This window comes from Barbatula barbatula, assembly GCF_947034865.1.
Source record: "Barbatula barbatula genome assembly, chromosome: 4".
Lineage (NCBI taxonomy): Eukaryota > Metazoa > Chordata > Actinopteri > Cypriniformes > Nemacheilidae > Barbatula > Barbatula barbatula.
In genome coordinates this window covers 27,404,936-27,423,462 of record NC_136768.1, presented here as the reverse complement: position 1 = coordinate 27,423,462, position 18,527 = coordinate 27,404,936, and the positions used below count along the sequence as shown (strand labels likewise).

The 18,527-nt window shown below is 37.8% G+C and overlaps 3 protein-coding genes across 4 annotated transcripts; 2 read left to right on the top strand and 1 right to left on the bottom strand.

Annotated features, from left to right (window-relative positions):
- Positions 1-167: 167 nt before the first annotated feature.
- On the top strand, positions 168-527 carry LOC306893407 (histone H4; the record flags this gene model as incomplete). The annotated part of the gene is made up of 1 exon (XM_079455196.1): positions 168-527. The coding sequence occupies one exon, from the start codon at positions 168-170 to the stop codon at positions 477-479; it is 312 nt and encodes a 103-aa protein (XP_079311322.1). The 3' UTR covers positions 480-527.
- Positions 528-1,356: 829 nt separating this feature from the next.
- LOC306893396 (histone H2B-like) lies at positions 1,357-1,748 on the top strand (the record flags this gene model as incomplete). The annotated part of the gene is made up of 1 exon (XM_079455185.1): positions 1,357-1,748. The coding sequence occupies one exon, from the start codon at positions 1,357-1,359 to the stop codon at positions 1,729-1,731; it is 375 nt and encodes a 124-aa protein (XP_079311311.1). The 3' UTR covers positions 1,732-1,748.
- A 4,675-nt stretch (positions 1,749-6,423) lies between these two features.
- LOC306893377 (uncharacterized protein) lies at positions 6,424-16,568 on the bottom strand. Of its 2 annotated transcripts, none has more exons than XM_079455166.1 (4): positions 15,434-15,565; positions 15,167-15,313; positions 7,253-7,338; positions 6,424-6,763 (listed from the first exon to the last, which is right to left on the bottom strand). In XM_079455166.1, exons 1-4 carry the CDS (start codon positions 15,468-15,470, stop codon positions 6,638-6,640), a joined length of 396 nt encoding a protein of 131 aa, XP_079311292.1. In that variant the 5' UTR covers positions 15,471-15,565; the 3' UTR covers positions 6,424-6,637. The 2 variants fall into 2 exon arrangements, 1 of the variants encoding a protein (XP_079311292.1); XR_013786563.1 differs by lacking the exons at positions 6,424-6,763; positions 7,253-7,338 and adding exons at positions 9,941-10,309; positions 10,601-10,706 and having other exon boundaries at positions 15,434-16,568.
- Between the last annotated feature and the right edge of the window lie 1,959 nt (positions 16,569-18,527).

Below are 18,527 nucleotides of genomic sequence, written 5' to 3'. Positions count from 1 at the left end.
TCGAATTACTGAAATATGTGTAAGGGCAGAGTCGGGAAGAAAAGGGGTATTAATGACGTACGCTGGTGCCGCCCTCGTGGGCATGTTTCTCCTCGGTCCTATAAGCACATGTTTAAGCCCTTCGCTTATTGGTTTGTTTTCACACTGAATTCAAGTATCTGAACATCATGTCTGGAAGAGGTAAAGGCGGTAAGGGACTCGGGAAAGGAGGCGCTAAGCGTCATCGTAAGGTTCTGCGTGATAACATCCAGGGCATCACTAAGCCCGCCATCCGTCGTCTCGCTCGCCGCGGTGGAGTGAAGCGTATTTCCGGTCTCATCTACGAGGAGACTCGCGGTGTGTTGAAGGTGTTTCTGGAGAACGTGATCCGTGACGCCGTCACCTACACCGAGCACGCCAAGAGAAAGACCGTCACCGCCATGGACGTCGTGTACGCGCTGAAGCGGCAGGGACGCACCCTGTACGGCTTCGGAGGTTAAACGTGACCCGGACTCTCATTGAAAACCCAACGGCTCTTTTAAGAGCCACCCATGACGTCATAGAAAGAGTTCACCGCTCACTATATAACATGAAACAAAGCGATGTACTTTAATGTAAAATAAAACGCTCTTCTCAACAGCCTTTGATAAACGTTTTACTCTTAATGTTGAAAATAAGACCGTACGAAGAACATGAAGAGGTTGGATCCTATATGAAATTGCTTCGTTTTTAAAGTTATTGTGGTAACATTGTATAAATAACAATTGCAGTTTTATAAACGATCCTTAACAAGTCCTTCCTGGTGGAACATTATTCCTAACTCAGTCCGGTCAACTACATGTCTCACAACATTCAAAACTATATAAACTCTTTTCTGTGAATACCGCTAGACATAAGCAAAACAACACCAACTCTCTCTGATCTCAACGGGTCTTTTTTCTGGCTTTTATAGAAACCAGTAACTTTGCTAAATAACTAAATGTTAATGTATTCATTGGAATGCACAATATAAAAAAAGAGCGCGATATTTTGCGAGTATATTTCTCAATAATGGACTGTAAACGCAGACATGTGTGTTTTACCGTGTAGAATATTACAATAATAACGCGTTTTAAAATGAGCCGGAAGTGAAAACAAAGGAAACAATCGCGTGGGGGGGTCAAGTTTAAACTCGAGGCTATGGGCGGGAAACACTTTTATTGGCCCTTTCCATCCGCCCTTCTATCTTTCAGCTGACCAATAGAAACAGTTTAAGGGTTTTGCCGACGGAAACACGCAATGAAAGCGCGCGCGCACGTTACGCTGAACATTTGCATGCTGGAGTGTATAAATACCCCCGCGCGGTGGCTCTCGGTTATTCTTCGTCTATTCTTCATCATGCCTGATCCCGCCAAGCCCGCGCCCAAGAAGGGATCCAAGAAGGCCGTCACCAAGACCGCCGTGAAGGGAGGAAAGAAGCGCAGAAAGTCCAGGAAGGAGAGTTACGCCATCTACGTGTACAAAGTCCTCAAGCAGGTCCACCCCGACACCGGCATCTCTTCCAAGGCGATGGGCATCATGAACTCTTTCGTCAACGACATCTTCGAGCGCATCGCCGGCGAGTCTTCTCGTCTCGCGCACTACAACAAGCGCTCCACCATCACGTCCAGAGAGATCCAGACCGCCGTGCGTCTGCTGCTGCCCGGTGAGCTCGCCAAACACGCCGTGTCCGAGGGCACCAAAGCCGTCACCAAGTACACCAGCTCCAAGTAAAGCGACGCGTATCAAGCGTTTATCCACCCAAAGGCTCTTTTAAGAGCCACCCACTTTCTTCCAAAAGAGATTCACTTGTGAAGTTAAATATCTGTTCGCGGTGTAACCAACTGTTTTATGAAGAACGCGTCGGGTAAGTGAATTCTTGTCTCTGGTTTGTTTTTTAGAAGGTGGCGGTATGGTGAAGGTTAATCATCGGAGTGAGCTCTTTCTCTGCTTTAATGCACATTGATTTACACAGAGAAAGCGCTTTTTTTCACCGCGCTCTCGTTTGATCTTCATAAAAAAACATATACGGCCGCGTGCACAACACTCTTCTACAGATCCTTGAAGAGTAAATGTGCCATAAGATTATTTCATATGAAGGGGAGTTTTGTTAAAATCGAATGTAAAGTGTTTCTTGTATTCAGGAAACGACATTCAGGTTTATAAAAAGAACAGTACAAATACAGGAAAGTTTTTGCCAGGAAGGTTTAAACTGCAAAGCTCTGCATGAACTTAATACATTTTAGTCTTTTATATTAAGAGCGTTTCTTTAATAAAATGAAAACAAGGACCTGCATATGTGAAGACCATCACTCCGAGGTCAACTACAAAAGGTCGTGGCGTTTGGACACTAGATGGTGCTATAACAGTAACTGGCAACATTTACTAATGCATAAACAATTGTCTGTCACTTGATATTTGACATTTACTCAAACTATTGATATCATATGATAGCTCTCCTCATTCCTAACAACTTTGACGCCTTAGACTGCTCGAACCCGAGGATTGCTGCTTGCAGCTATATTTTTAAATTACATTTTCCCTCATCAATCTACACATAGTACACTAAGTATTTGTCACCATATCGAAAAAGAAAATATAATTTTAGAAATGTCTGTAGATTAATAAAGGCACTGTCTGGAATTTTTTTTGCATGTGAGTGTTTACGAAGCTGACACTGGCAAATGCAGAAACGTAGTTTAGAAACTTTCGCACTTTTTTTGGTAGGGGATGGGAACGGCTGTGCCTGTTAACCCGAACATGAAGTTTGACTAGTGTAAATGTTCCATTTCAGGGTTTTCAATGTAAAAAAATATTTTCTTGTTTTCACTGTCATTACGCGTGTAGATTAATAAGGAAAACAAATATTTTAACCATTGTAGTAACAGGCTGCATGAAAAAAAGTAAAGGGGTCTGAATACTTGTACAACTTTGCCCATAACTAATTTAATGTTTGACGTAATGAATGCACAGTTTGTGCAGACCAACAAACAAATGTTTGCAATTAAATTTCCTAAGCAAAATGTGCAATAAGTTCTTCAAATTGTAATCAAATGTTCATGGCTTACCTCAACATCAAACAGCAACCCTGGGTCCTCCTTGAGCAAAGTAGCTGCTTCCAACAGTAGGCCTTTAAATACAATAACCACATAAGGTTGACATAACATGGTGTGTTATGGTCAGCTTTCACCCAATACTTGTTTATTTTTTTTAAACATTCATTACTGTGAAGACAGAAACGTGAAGGGAGACTATCTAAGCACTGCAGATTTAATTACCTTTTTTTAGTCTGCCATCTACACAGTCCTCAATTTTGCGCCTGAATCTCTCTTTCAGGGGACTCCGTGAAACTTCAAGGACTCGAGGTGCCATTACAGACAGCTGCGTAAGAAGTTGTTGGTCCACATCAACAGATGCGTGGTCTCTAATAATCCAAGCAGCTTCCGATTAAGCAAAAAATACATATATATGTTGTAAGTGAATGTTCTTACATGGCAATTAGGGCACTGGTACATCAATTGCAGAATACGTGAACCTTACACAAAAAATGTCAGTGTCTTTTAGCCACTGGCAAACTTGAACAGAAGTCTGTCATAGTCTAAAGAGAAAAAGGTGAATGTTAGCCTATAACCTTATCTGCTATTATGCCTACATGAAAATCTGAATTACTCATATCTACTAGAACAGTAGTTTAACACAATTTGAACTGAACAGTTACTGTAATTCAGTTAAATGAACACAAGTCCATTAAATATCTTTAATCCAATTCATTAACACTTAAACAACAGTATTGCTTACTGTAAATACAGATACATAAAATATACACGTAATTAAGAAAACCAATGATATTTCGTTACACGTTACTGTTTGTAAACTTATCTCCGTTACGTTAAAAGAACCCAGTTTTTTAGTCTCGAGGTTAACGTAAACGTTATGTGTCTCGAGCTTTGTCGGTTGGTAAAAATGCGCCTCGGTTTTTTGTTTAAAAATAGCAATTGCAGCTGGTTTGACTTTGTTGGTGTTTTCTGAGCGTCAATGGGATGATATTCGCATATTAAAGAAAACTCAATCTGAAATTTAGCGTTACCTTACGCGGTTGGTTTGGCTCTGTCACAAAACGCTTATAAGTTAAAGTTACGTTTGCAAATACAAATGAAAAATGTCCCCTGTTTATTATTACACAATACATTTTGTAAAGAGCCTATTTCTGTGGCACTGCTACTCACCTCGATAAATATTTGCGTCTCCGTCTGAATCCGCGTCCAACGATGAAGTTTTCTCCTCAGGAAGCTTTGAACTCGCGCTTGCATGGTGCGTCCACCTGATTGGCAAATGGTTGCTAGGTTACGTGACGTGCTCTGGTCAAATGCGGTTCTGAGCAGGTCCAGCTCAGGTTATAAGCGATTTAAGTGCTTGTTCATGGTGGGATTTTATAATCTATGTAAATAAGATTAAAACTGGTACGGTCTAGACCTTTTCTAAATTAAAATTGAAATGTAACTATTTACGTAAAATATCATTTAAAACAATGGTGTGATAAAGTGGACAACACTTCCAACTCAGTTTTATGGGCAGGACACATAACCATTAGCTAATATTGTATTATGCTTAATAACAAGACTATTGAGAATGCTTTTGAAAATCTATCTGAATATTGCCTTTTTATAATTTATTATATTTTGCTATTCACCCAGTATGTGACACACTAAAGACATTGGAAATTAGTAGTCTACTAACAGGAAGGCCATGACATTGAGATCATAGTAAATTATAAAAAAAATCATTATATAAGCTTAAATCTCAAAATATTAATATATAATATTTCACTAAATAACACAAAGCAAAGTTAATATATGAAAAAAGGCAATAGCCTTTTAAATTGAGTTTGTGTCTCTTACCCATTTACATTCATTCAAAGACTTAAGCCGTTCACCATGTTTTAGCTTTCTCTCATCCTCCTTTCTCCTTCCACATAATTTAAGTTACGACTAACAGCTCTCACATCCTAGAATTATCTTGTTGTTAATGTTGTTTTCAATCTATTTCCCCAACTAAAGAGACTAAGAGAGAGCTGAGATCCTAAATAATACTGAGGGGTTAACATGTTACTTGTATGGCAGTGGTGCTATATAGCGCCTTAACAACCCCAAAGAACCGGTGAAGAAACATACAGGTGCTTAACTTGTTCTTTATACAGTAGCACCTCAATCATCCCTAAGAACCGTTCAAGAACCATTTTTTTCTGTGTGTATATATAGTATGACAGATTCAGTGTTTGTTTTGGGACTCTGACACGCTAAATCATTCAGGTGCTTTGGGAGGATGGGCAGTTCCCAGTTTATTGAACATGTGAAAGTAATTGTTTTATTTTAGCAAACATTTTAACTGTCAAGTTTACAGTGTTTTCATTAGCAAGGGGGTGATTAGAGTGAGCTTTTCTGTCATATAAAGTGGATTGTTAGCTATTTATTTTATATTTTCACATCGTTGCTACTCCCCTTTGAAAGGAATGGCATCTACCTCCCTTAATTGTTACTATGCTAGCTGGTTATTCTGCATAAAAAATCAATTAGTTGTTAATAAACCAAATTTTGATAACAAAAAATGTGTATCTATTAGTTCAAGTATTTTGAGATGTTTTATGTAAAATTTGTAATGTTTATTATGTTAATTGTTCAACGTCGATTCAATGGTATGTGTGAAAATATGTGTTGATCTTTATTGTGGTGATCCCGAGCTCAAATCAACATCGATTACTGAACCAATTGCGTCGATATTCTGTTAGTTTTGAACGGCGCGACTGACTTTGATTCAACACAACCCTGCTCGGGGTAGAATGTCGAGGTAGGGAGGCATCAAGGCACGTCCGAATCCAATGTTTGCTTTACTTCCTGTCTCCTGACACACCTCCATCAGGTCGGCTTTTGAAGGCAGCATAGATGATGTAACCTTCGCTGCCTTCAATGTCCCACAATGTGCTCATGCAGTGAATGTGATTGGTCGAGCAAGGTCAAGAAAACCACATCATTAACTTGTGATGTTGAGTGTATGTTTTGGTTAAAATACAGCAAAAAGCCACTGCGCATGCTATTTATTTGATTATTTGTGAATATAATGTATAAAACATTAGTTAAATAGTTCAGGCAACACAGATTTCTGAGTTGAGCACATGTAAACAAGTTACCTTAACGTTTGTTGTTGAATTGACTCAGGAAAATGAGTGGAGGAAGCTAAAACCTCGAATCATTTTTACAGGAGTAAAATGTTGACCTCCATCAAAACAGACAGATGATTAGTTCGGACTGTCAGTGGTATTATATCATGTAAGCTTCAGATCTTGCAGTTAATATGAAGTTTGCAACTCACATCATTAAACCACATGAGCTTACTGTATACTTATGTACAGCAACAATTAGGAGATAGAATGGAAACACACACCGGCCATTTTTATTGTAATGTAACAAAACAGACAATATATTGTTTTTGAAGCCACTTTTTGAATAGTGTCCAATAAAACCATTTATTGATAATATATATTGATTCATATGTTATGTGTATAATGTGGCTTTTCTTATACGGATAACTCAGAATGGCATACACCTTGTTTGATTACATTTTAACGTAATTGACAGATGCCTCATTAAGTACATTTTGGTTGAAAATTAACAATAACACGTTTCGCTGTAAAAACCTTTCCACCAGGCTGCAGTCTCCATGTCAAGCTTGTGTTTTTCTCTATCCCATGATCCTTCAGTTTCTGCTTCATCTGATGAAATAAATGTGGTGTGTTTATCATATTCGTGACTTTATTTCTTTATTTGTCTATTTCTTTTTCTGAATAAACAATCTTAACTGATTGTATGTAAAGCTGCTTTGCAGCAGCGTAAAATTGTCAAAAGTGCTATAAAAATAAAATGTAATTGAACAAAGGTTTTATAATCGTTACATGAGCCAAAAATGTGCATGTATCCCCGAGCAAAGGAATGTCCAAAAGACATCATTTATACGTCTTTGACGACGTTGAAAAGACATCAAATTAAGGGTCAAATGTGAAAGGTGTTTCCGCGTCTTCTGAACGTCTGATATCGACTGGTTCAAATCTGGAGTTTATTAGACTACTTTTTGACAAACATTGACAAATCAACAGTTTTCAACATTGATTCATTGGTCGCTTGGCGTAAGGAATAAAAACATCTGACATTCTACTGTTATTTAGGCAGCAATTCAACATGTTCTGCTATTGTTTAACACTCACCGACTGTAAGATGTTCTTCATCACTGCAGGATCATTTACATTCAGACCGGATCTCAGCCCCAATCTCACAATCTGTTTCTTTGGAGCTGTTGAAACACATAATAAGTTGTGAGGTTTGGCTGCTGAAATTATGAGGAAAACCATATTAAAGTGTAAGAAAATGTTCATCTATCTATGAACTGCATCTTTACTGAAACATTCAAGATGTAGGTGACATTGTTTTTTCAGCAGAAAAATACGTTTCTATAATGTAAGTCCTTAAGGGTCCAAAAAGTAGTTTCACCAACACAATATTAAGCGAATCGATCGATCTGTGCTGAAATTGAAAGTTGTTTATAACCAGTAATTTATAGGATTAGCATACGTGCAGTTCTATTACAGTATTAATGTTTGCATTATAGTATTTGGGTTTTCTAATATAAAATGATACATTTAGTTAGTTATGGGTTTCATGTATTTGTCTGATTTAATATGTGCTATGGGCCTCATGTATGAGTTTGAACACTTGAACACCTGCACGTACACCACACACACTTTTGTCATGCAGATGCTGGGTTGCCCATTATTACGTTTTTAATAAAGCCATTAACAAATCATGTATCATCCGAAAACCCCAGAAAGGAGTCCAGATAAAGGGCACATGATGTATGTGTTATGAGAGGAGCTCGCGACGGTTAAATCCTAATATGGTAGGATGGAAACATAACTGTAGCAAGCACAGGCCCGATTGAAATATAATAGTAGCGAAGAGGAAAGGGGACGAAATAAGAAAGAGGTGATGTCATGTGAACCGTGATTTGTAGAAGATGATGTCATGTGAAACATGATTGGCTAACACTGTGATAACGTCTTGAGGTTTCTTTATAAAGTCTGGAGTTAGATGTGTGTTTGTTGGGCATCTTCAGATGAACTCTTGAGTGTCTCAGGTCTAGATGTTTGAACAAGTAAAAGATTGAACTTCTGGAAAACGTGCTCCTTGTTCTACGTGATTTCTTCTACATTGAGGCGATCGACTCGCCACAACACAGTTTGGCCCAAAACACATCTGGGTCTTCAGATCTGGGGTCCGTTCTTCGTACGTCGCTTATTACATCCGAGATCAAAAGACACATCCAAGATAATATCATCGTGCTAATCATGATCCGGCTAATTGGGTTCTTCGAACACAGCTGTTGTTTATGATTAGTATCGCTGGATTGAGTTATCTGAGATCATTGCGCGTTCTTGCGTTGGTTTAAAAGGGGATATGTATCGATACTAGAAACAATGATCAGCAACGCTGTGATTGGCTGTTCAGCATGGCTAAAGAACACGCCCAGTTTTCCTCTCAAGCAGAACAAGAGCTTTTAATGGAAGGTTATGCCCAATTTGAACGTTTAATTCAAAATAATTAAATGCATAAGTGGTGTCCATGTCAGATGTTTCCATCACTTTCTACAGTATTTATTTGAGCATGTTTTATTTATTTCATATTTACATATGTCAGAGCCACCACGGGACCCACTAGAACATGGGAACAAGTAAATGTGAAGTACAAGAATATTCTACAAAATGGTAGCCTTCACTTCTTATACAGTCCTTATGTAAAAAGCCACTGTTAAATGATGTGTCTATTTATGACAGCCACAAAGAAAAAGGCTGAAAGATTACAGGTGGTGGTCCTGCACCCCCACAATATACCCCAGCAGAAGAGCTGGCCCTTGGGTTGAATTCAAACCAACTCATTGTGGAGGGCATCCCTGGGGGCAGCTCTTCCTTATACCCAAAGCCAGGGACCAGTAGCAGCAACACCTACATTACTGTTAGGCTAAATGAGCTTTTATTTATCTTAGTACACTGTAAAATGGTTTGTTGCTGCATTAAATGAATTTGGTACAGTCATTTCAAATGTTTGTGAAAGTAAAAACTAATAAACCTCTAGTTCATGTAAAATATGTTGCCATGAGTTATTGATCACATTATTTTTTTTACAGTGTAGTTAATTGTAATGACATTATTTCCCCCCCAAGAGTGCAACACATTGTAATACCCATTTATTTCCATTGCACGTCCTGTGAAGAAATCCTCTTAGATGACTGTCCTTTGGAGGAAGAACCTGTAAGTGCATAAATAACTTAACTATAATTTGTATATACTTGTGTACCTATTCTTACTGTCTAGTCCACACCTAGAGAAAGGTCTACAGAAAGGCTCACAGAACAGTCTGCACAAAGAACTGATAGAGAGGTGGGCAGTGTTTTACTTTTACATTTACATTTAGTCATTTAGCAGACACTTTTATCCAAAGCGACTTACAGATGAGGAAACATTGGAAGCAATTATAACAAATAATACTTTTACTTTTGTCTTGTTGCATGAGGCATGTTTTGACCCTTTTTTCACAAAATTACATAGGGTGACATCCGTTCCCTATATAAGCGGCATCTTTAACCAAAAATAGAGTATTTTAAGGTGAAAAAAGAGAAATTAGAGGAGAAATTGAACTCGACAACTTGAAAGAGAGAAAAATTTCACTGGAGATAGAGTTGCTTCAGAGTAAGTGCTAATACACTATTTCACACATAGTAGTATTGCTGACTTTCCATAACTATCTCTTATTGCAGGCAAAATATGACTTGCTGGCTTTTCTTTATAAATAATCTTTTAAATAAACTCAAGAAACTAAGCATATTTGTCTTGTCTTTTATTCAGTAAAAAAATGGTGTTCCACAATTCTGTCCCGTGCAGCTCTGCCACTAGGTTGGTTCAAGTGCAGTGGCTGGAGGTCATCATCAGGGTGCACCCCCACCACAGGGGTCCTCTCCTTTCTGATGGTGGCAATGTTATGCAATATGGCATATGGAACAATGATGTCACAGGCCCTGTCAGGTGCAACCCTCAGACTTTTCAGACAATGAAATCTGCCCTTTAGTTGCCCAAAGGTCATTTCAATGCTTGTCCTGGCTAGAGCTGCATTGTAACAGGATTGTGGTCCAGGGTTTGGCTCAGGCAAGGGCATCATAAAATACTGCCTGCAGGCATAGCCCCTTTCTCCAAGCAGGATCCCGTCACAATCCCCTGTATAATGGAAAGATGCAGTTCTGTTAGGCTCAGCATAATACTGTGTATAATACTGTGAGCTTGGTATGTTCCCTTACCACGTTCAAATAATGTGCATAAATGTGACTCTCTGAAAATTCTTGAGTCATGTACTGATCCTGGCCATTTTGCTTTCACATCGGTTATATGGAGCATTGAGTCACACACCATCGAAGAGATTTTAGTCAGTCAACTGCATACTTTTTGATTTCATTACTTTTTTTCCCAATGTAATAATCTGGAATATTATAAATCGTAATAGTAATTTACCTGCACATTTTCATTATGAACGCCCTTTCGCTTCACAAAATCCCCCTCATTGGGGCCTTGATGGGGACATGTGTGCAGTCTATGGCACAAATCACGTTAGGGAAGCCTGAAGGACACATACTGTTATTCATACTTATTGGCATGGTCATGATTGCATGTCATTAACAATTATAAATGTACCTGCAATAGCTAAAAAATCCTGCTTTACAACCTGTGGTCTTAAGTGGCTTAGAAATACAAAAAAAAATCTAAAAACTGCTTGAGCGCCAGGTAAAGTTTGCGAATGCACACAGTTTTGTGCTGTTGTTAAAGCCTGACTCCTCCATGTTAAACACGTAATGTGTGGTTCCAACAAATGAATGATGTAAATAACACCCTTACGAGAAAAACGCTATCTCTCAACAATGAGTTCAACTTCATGCGGCACTGCGCAAACCGATCAGTGCATGACATCTAAGAACCCATTGTAGACGAATCGCTCTCAGGGCACTTTGATGTCCTGTGCCGATCGGTCCGTGCCGTGCTGCAAACAGTCGACCACAGCTACATTTGTAGGTATTTTGTCCCTGGTGGCTGTGGCAACACTATTGCTCCACCCCTGAATGTTAAGCTCTGGCCTTCCATCGCTTGTCAAGGGTTGCCAGATAGGCTTAAAAAAAAACCAAATGACCATTCAAAACAAGCCGGAACACAGCAGCACTGCAGACATGGCAACACTGCCTATGTCTGACTATAGGGTCTGTTTCTGTCCAAGCTTTAGTGATCATGTCTACAACAGTCAGTGTATGAATCTCAATAAAGCAGACATTTTGAATTTCTTTTGCCTCAAATGTAAAGAATACGCAAAGCAAATCCAATGTTGGTTTAAATGTAGAGTTCATGTATTTGCACAGCAGAATAATTAATAACCAAAATGTTTGTTATAAATAGATTTGAAATAGAATCGTTTCTCCCAGAAACAGAATCTGATTGTAAAGTCATAAGATTCCCACCCCTACTGCTGATGTCACTATGACGTCTTATTTTTATCTTTATTTTAACATTAATTATAGCCATTGAACATTTACATCCAACGATGGTGACAATCAACTGAACCGCTTTGTGCTGCAATGCATGCTGGGTGCATAGTACAAAACTCATTCATGATTGTTTGTCACCACTGATGAAGTTTGTATATCGAGTGTGTCTTAACGGCAAAGAAGATGTATTTTCTTACATGGAGATCTTTCCATTATAACAACTTTGATCACTTTACCAAAATACCTTAAAATCATAAATGCTTCACCATTATATAATAATAAACGTCTTTCTGAGATAACCACTGTAACCAAACAACCATAAAGCTAAATGAAAACATTAAACCACTAAGGGCTTAATTCTCAATAAGGTGACAAAAATAAAATGGTGTTTGTAATAAGTAAAGATGTTAATGATGTTTCTGTTTAATTCTCCTATGGTGAGATCTTGACATATTTTTGAACCAATATATTACCGTAGAAATGGCTGCTAAGGGCTAACTGTGAAGCTAACGTTAAGATGACTGTCTGAACTGGATACAACAAAGCCCTTTCAAATCGTGCTTAAAAGCTTTTGAATGAATAAGAGCGCCATCAAAGAATGTAACGCTTGCCAAAGGATGATGGAAAAAATGGTTGCTGCGTTCATTTCATTAAATATTTTTACACATGCATTATAGCATGGAGCATTCTTTTGTTGATTGTCGCCACTGTTGAGTTTAATACACTGATTCTTGATGTCTAATTGATTTTGTTTGTATTTACTGTTTTGTTCAGTCTTTAGAGAATGTCCGCCAAAACACTGCTTTAAAAACATTTGAACCTGACAACCTCATGACTATACTGTACGGATACTAACATCATTACCTGAGCCCATTGATCTTACCCAGCCGGCATATGACCGACCTTCAACGTTGAAATATGGTTGAAATAATGTCAGTTGTTATTTCAACGTTGAAACAACGTTGAAACAAGATTAAATGCTTAACGTTGAAAAACGTGAACAGAAACGCTCATAAATCAACGTTGAAATTAGATCAAGATCTAAACTTTATATCAACATCATGTCTTCCATGCATCTTCAACAATCACAACTTTCGGTAAGTCTCGTCTTATTGTATTTAATATATATACACACAACACACACATATATATAAATAAGCAATAAAAGCTTATTTAGCTGTTTCGTGTGTTTTTTCTTTTACCTTAGTAGTGTCGCGAGATTGCACGAGGTTACGGTTCACGTCACGTCAGTCAGTGAGGCGGGAAAGCGCGGAGTGACGTGACGAGGACGACGACTACAATTTACTGAAGTAAGTCGATATTATAACAAAAATAATTTAAGACTACCCATTATGTCAATTTATGGAGAATTTTAAAGCCACCGTTTAAGGTTAACGTGATGGGTTAGAAAATGTTTGGATCTACGTCACTGAGGCTTTTGCCACTTGCTTTACGTTTGTTCTGGTGATGTTTTGAGAGAAAAGTATGTAACTTATAACAATTATACGTTATATGAACGTTTATTTCTGACACCCAGTGAGGTTGTTCCATGAGATGTAGCGTTGTACACAAGCCTAAAACAGCTCACAGAAATATTTCGACCAACACATTAACTAACAGCAGCGCGGCCGCCATTTTAAAGTGAAAATGTGAACTAGATAAGACGGAACCCGACAAAATGCAACATAAGATATAGGAAAATAGCTAAAGGATTGTTTGTAAATCCACTCCAAAAAATGCTTTTTTGATAAGTGTACAGTGCGACCGCCATTTGGGGTGAAAATGTGAATAGCCTACGGTAAATGTGAAGCCGTGAAATGTTGTTTATTGGTCCATATGTTAATTCTGCTAGAATTTGATAGTCTCATTTAAATTAACTCTGCATATAGGAATTTATTGTGTGTCTGATATTTGACCTGTGTTTTGAATTCCACAACCTTTTATGTTTTACTTATAGTCATTTTGTTTTCTTGTACAGCTGCTTTGTAACAATGAAAATTGTAAAAAGCGCTATATAAATAAAGCTGACTTGACTTGACTTGACTTAATTATTAAATACACAATTTCACTATATTATCAATCACACTGATTAATTTTAACAATGCTAGGCCTTTATTTAAATTTACAAATCTTGATAAGAAATTTTTTGTGCCATACATTGTATTATGTGTCAAAAAAAAAGCATCTGCTTAATGAATAAATGTCAATGTCAATATGCATGTTTTGTGTGCTGCTTTAATTAACTGTCTTAACTTTCTTTATTGTTTAACACTTTCTAAAAGTTTTGTACATTCATGTTTGTTTTTCAGAACTCTTTCCAATGTTGTGATTTCACAGATGAATTTAAAGGGGAAAATGCGGGAAGCTGCCATTTTCAGAGTCTCTGCTATGCCAGATAAATGCCAGTGGTAGGTAAAAATAAATGAAATTGCATGCATAAAATATACTGTGTGCTTATGCTAATGAGTGCTTATCCAAATGACAATTTAGGAAATGTTTCAAGTTAAAACAACAAAGTAGTGTTTTGGCTTCACAAGTCAAATGTTTGCACATATTTCTTAAGACACAGGGCAACCTATATGTGATCCCAATTGATCGATTTCGGTACATTTTTGTCAACAACAGGGTTTTTTAAGGCTGAAATATACATGAAACTATGTTTTGTTTTTCTCTTTAGATGCTGTCATCTACACACACAACACAAGACGGACAAAAAATATTACAGACTTAAGATATGCTCCAGAGAGGATAGGCGGTGGTGGCTGTAAAAAGACACTTCACTGATGACCCACTCCAGTTAAAAATAATTTGATGAAAATGAATTTGTTTTGTGTGCCTGAGTGTGTGCGCATGCGCGTGTGATTTTAATTTTGTTGAATGAGAAAAAATAAAGTGGGTGTAAAAATATTACTGTTTATTTTTATTCTGTCTTATCTGTATGTATACAAGTGGACTCTCAAACCTGCACTTAAGAGCATCCAAAGTAATTAATTAAAAATATTCTACAGTTATTAGAGAGATAAAACATAATTTTTTAGGCCAATGTAAAATTGTTAGAATTACTTTCAACAAGAAGTATCTCCACAGAAAATCACAATACACGTTAATTATTCATTTAATATTGAAAAACCATTAAAACTGTAGCAATTTCAATGCTTTACTATGGGGATAAAAACAATAAAGCAATTATTATACAACGTCGATTTCTGACCGCAATTCAACTACGTTGAAAGGTAAGACGGTGAAACAACGTTGCTATTTCAACGTTGATTCAATTTGCAAAACCGAAACGTAATTCAACGTTGATTCAACCTTGGTCCTTGACGTTTATTCAACGGTGAATCAACGTTGAATTGTCAGCTGGGTAGTTTTCTTTGCCACAACAAATACAGTATATTCTAACAAGTAGTTATAACTGCTTCAGAAAACAAGAAAAAGTCAAGAGCTCAACTAAAGCACACACCGATCACGATAAAGGTGGTTTGATGAAATGTAAATTCTTTGTATTGTTCATTAAATTAAACACAAATGTTAACCTATAACTCACCCATGCACATGTTATTGATGCCGATGAGGAGATTTGGGAATGTTGCAGGAAATCCTTGCAAGCAAGAGCAGTTGTAACCTCCTTTTACGTTTGTGCAGTAGGAGTTTGGACCACACACAGATGGAGTTGCCTGACATTCATCCACATCTGGAAGGAGAACGACAAGACACAAAACCATCATGTTATTTAAAAGCAATTCCTCATAAATAATACACAACAAGTTTACCCCTTTACATCAAGCTTTTTTAAACAGAAGGAAACATTTACCAGTACATGGGTTTCTGCTACTGATCATTTCATTCATATTTCTGACAATATATCCACCCAAACAAGAGCATGAGATGCTTCCGTTGACGTTGTGACAGTATGTGTTTGGCCCACACTTGGTACCACATTCATCAGTCACTGAAATTATAAAATCGATAAAAATAAAGCATCTGGACACTTAAAATGTTACTTTTAAATCATTGAATAATGTCTGCTTAAGCGCTGCCTTCTCTGAATGATTTAGTACAAGCTGAAACCATAACAGTAAATCATACCTCATAAAAAATACTAATATGTACATAGTAAAATGGCCTGTGTTAAGTCAACACTGTTTAGAGTTTATATGGTCCCACTCTACAGGGTGTTAAAGTAACACTGGTGTAGTGTTAAAGATAAAAAGGTAATTAAGTGATTAATTACGAGATGCTTAAGCATTAAAGACAAACATCAAACACTGACCTGGTCACATCCCATTTTGACCAATAAAATATCAACATCTAAACCTTTGACCGAAAACCATTGGTTAGTAAGTTAAGCTGTTAATCATGTTTGTTGTTTACTCAGATCTTGAGAGATGTGATGCCTTCTTTTATCTTCTGTTGATTTCATCTACTGTTGATGTCAGATGTACTTCTGGTGTTTCTCATTTCTTCAGTGATTCTGCTTGTTAACAGCAGGTGTTCATCCTTAATGCTTAATTATCTCATTGTCTTCAACACTACACCAGTGTTACTTTAACACTCTATAGAGTGGAACCATATAGACTGAGTAGTGTTGATTTAACACTGTGCATTTTACTGCAACTAGGCGCCAATATGTACATTGTCCAATGGATAAATGTCTCCATTGATTTCTCTATCATTACTCATTCTGAGGGTTAATGACCTCTGCTTTAAAGGCAAATGGTTACCTGGAGGTGGTTACATTTAGTCATTTAACACAGTAATTCCCAAAGTGGGGGTCCCCGGGGGACGCGAGATGATTTACAGAAACTTTATTTATTTATCTATTTTTATTTATATGTTAAAAAAGGTTGTAATGATGCGAGTATAAATTAAGGATAGTTAAAATAAACTGGAAATAAAACTTTGTTTGCGCAGATTAATTATGACAGTGTGACGGCGTCAACTGTCGCAGGTTGTCAGCAGTCTAATATTGGGGGTAGCGTTCTGAAAAGTTTGGGAACCCCTGATTCAACAGACGTTTTTATCCAAATTATGCTTTTTTATTATAGGAGTATGAATAAGACAAAAAACATTCAACAGAGGCACAGACATTTTTTAATTCAATTCAATTCAATTCAATTTTATTTATATAGCGCCTTTCACAATTTGCATTGTTCCAAAGCAGCTTTACAGGGGAAAAACGAAAAACCCAAGAAAGGGTAAACACACTATGTAATGGAAATTTTCTAGTCTAGCTTCTTGATGTGTCTATCTATATGTTTATGAAGTTTCTATCTATGTTTTCTTCTCTATGTTATCATGTTTTTCTCTATACGCGTCATACCACTCTGCCTTTGCCCTCGAGCAGAGGCCAAGATGTTCTGTTTGGAATAACGGGCATCACTTCTCGGAAACCAGCTCGGGATTCTGGCTAGGGGGCAAAGGGAGGGGGTTTTCACGTTTTAATATATAAACTCTGGGTGCAGAAGGAAAGAGTGCCTTTGCTCTGCACCATGCTCATTGCTTATGATGCAGATTAAACGACAATAAAATACTTTGCAAAGTACCTGATGTCTCTGTGTGTTGCGTTTGTCAAAATTGACTCACCTTGATTAAGGAATAAGAAAATTCCATAACAATTTGGCGACGAGGTATGGGATCACAAGGCTGATGGAGAACGGATTAGAGTTGACTGATCATCCTGGACATAGCAAATCCAGCTCTAATCCCATACAGGGACGAGAGAACTCTACTCCGGACCCCAGGCTGACGTGATCCCAAAAGAACTCAGTGCAAGGCACAAAAGTGAAAAACGGTGAGTTGAAAATATTCTGAACAGTCTAAGAAGAAAGGGGAGACTACTTAGCGCTAAACAGTCTGAGGGGAGACTACTCAGAATCAAGATAGATTCTAAACAGTCTGGTTAAAGAGGGGAGACTACTCAGAATCAAGATAGATTCTAAACAGTCTGGAGGACTGCTTAAGACAGTTAAAGAGGGGAGACTACTCAGAATCGAGATAGATTCTAAACAGTCTGGGAGACTGTTCAGAATTATGGATAAACCAACATACAGAGAAATGAGGAAAAGGTGGGGAACGGGAAGTTTACAAGGTGTACCCTATTTAAAAGAAAAAGGTAACTTTCCAGGAAATGGTACATTTAGTACCACAAAATTAGAGAAAATAAGAGAACACATGGGGAAAAAGGACATATTTAAAATGTCCAAAAAAGAAAGAGAAAAATATGACGAAGCGTGTAAATGTTTAGAATTATGGGAGAAGGAAGCAAATAGACGTGACTATGTTTTTAAAGAAAAGGCATTGGAAGAACTGCTACCACCGAAAACTCCATTGTACCCTGTTTTGCTTGAATATAATGATTTAACCCCTCTGTCTTCTTTACCCCCATCTATGACTGAGTACAAACACCAACCGGAGGATGATTGTGTCCCTCCTCACCGACATCTGAACCCGATCGAGGCAGCTCCAGTGCCCCCACCAGTGTCTCCACCAGCACAAGTGCCGTCTACACCACAGCCCGTGGTGCGTCAAAAGCAAGAAAGAGTGCATCCAGCACCGACAGACAAAGAACTTTTGACCTTTTGCAAAGAATTCTCACCCTCAATGAAAGAATTAGAGAGACTGTTGAAAGTCAAACTGAAACCATCTGACCTGAGAAAGTTACAGGGTAAATGGCCTGTGGAGGAAGTATTTAAAGAACATTCTGAACTTTAACCTGATGCAGACGGACCAGACATTGGTCCGTTCTAAGGACATTTCAGATCCGCTTTTCTGCGAAACCTAAGGGGAGAGCTGAGACGAGAAGTGGAAAAATCATGCATCGAGCCAGATCGCGCAAGAATGAGTGAGATCGTCCGTCATGCTGTACACGCCGAAAGACAAACAGGCAAGAAAGAGCTTCAGAAGAA

What these genes read in the sequence shown, in the direction of transcription:
- LOC306893377 (XM_079455166.1), bottom strand. Translation starts at nt 15,470, where the DNA reads ATGAATGAAATGATCAGTAGCAGAAACCCATGTACTG. An exon ending in CATCAATAACATGTGCATGG is followed by an intron (nt 7,339 to 15,166) that starts GTGAGTTATAGG and finishes GTGTTTCAACAG; the next exon opens with CTCCAAAGAAACAGATTGTG. An exon ending in TGAAGAACATCTTACAGTCG is followed by an intron (nt 6,764 to 7,252) that starts GTGAGTGTTAAA and finishes TTATTTCATCAG; the next exon opens with ATGAAGCAGAAACTGAAGGA.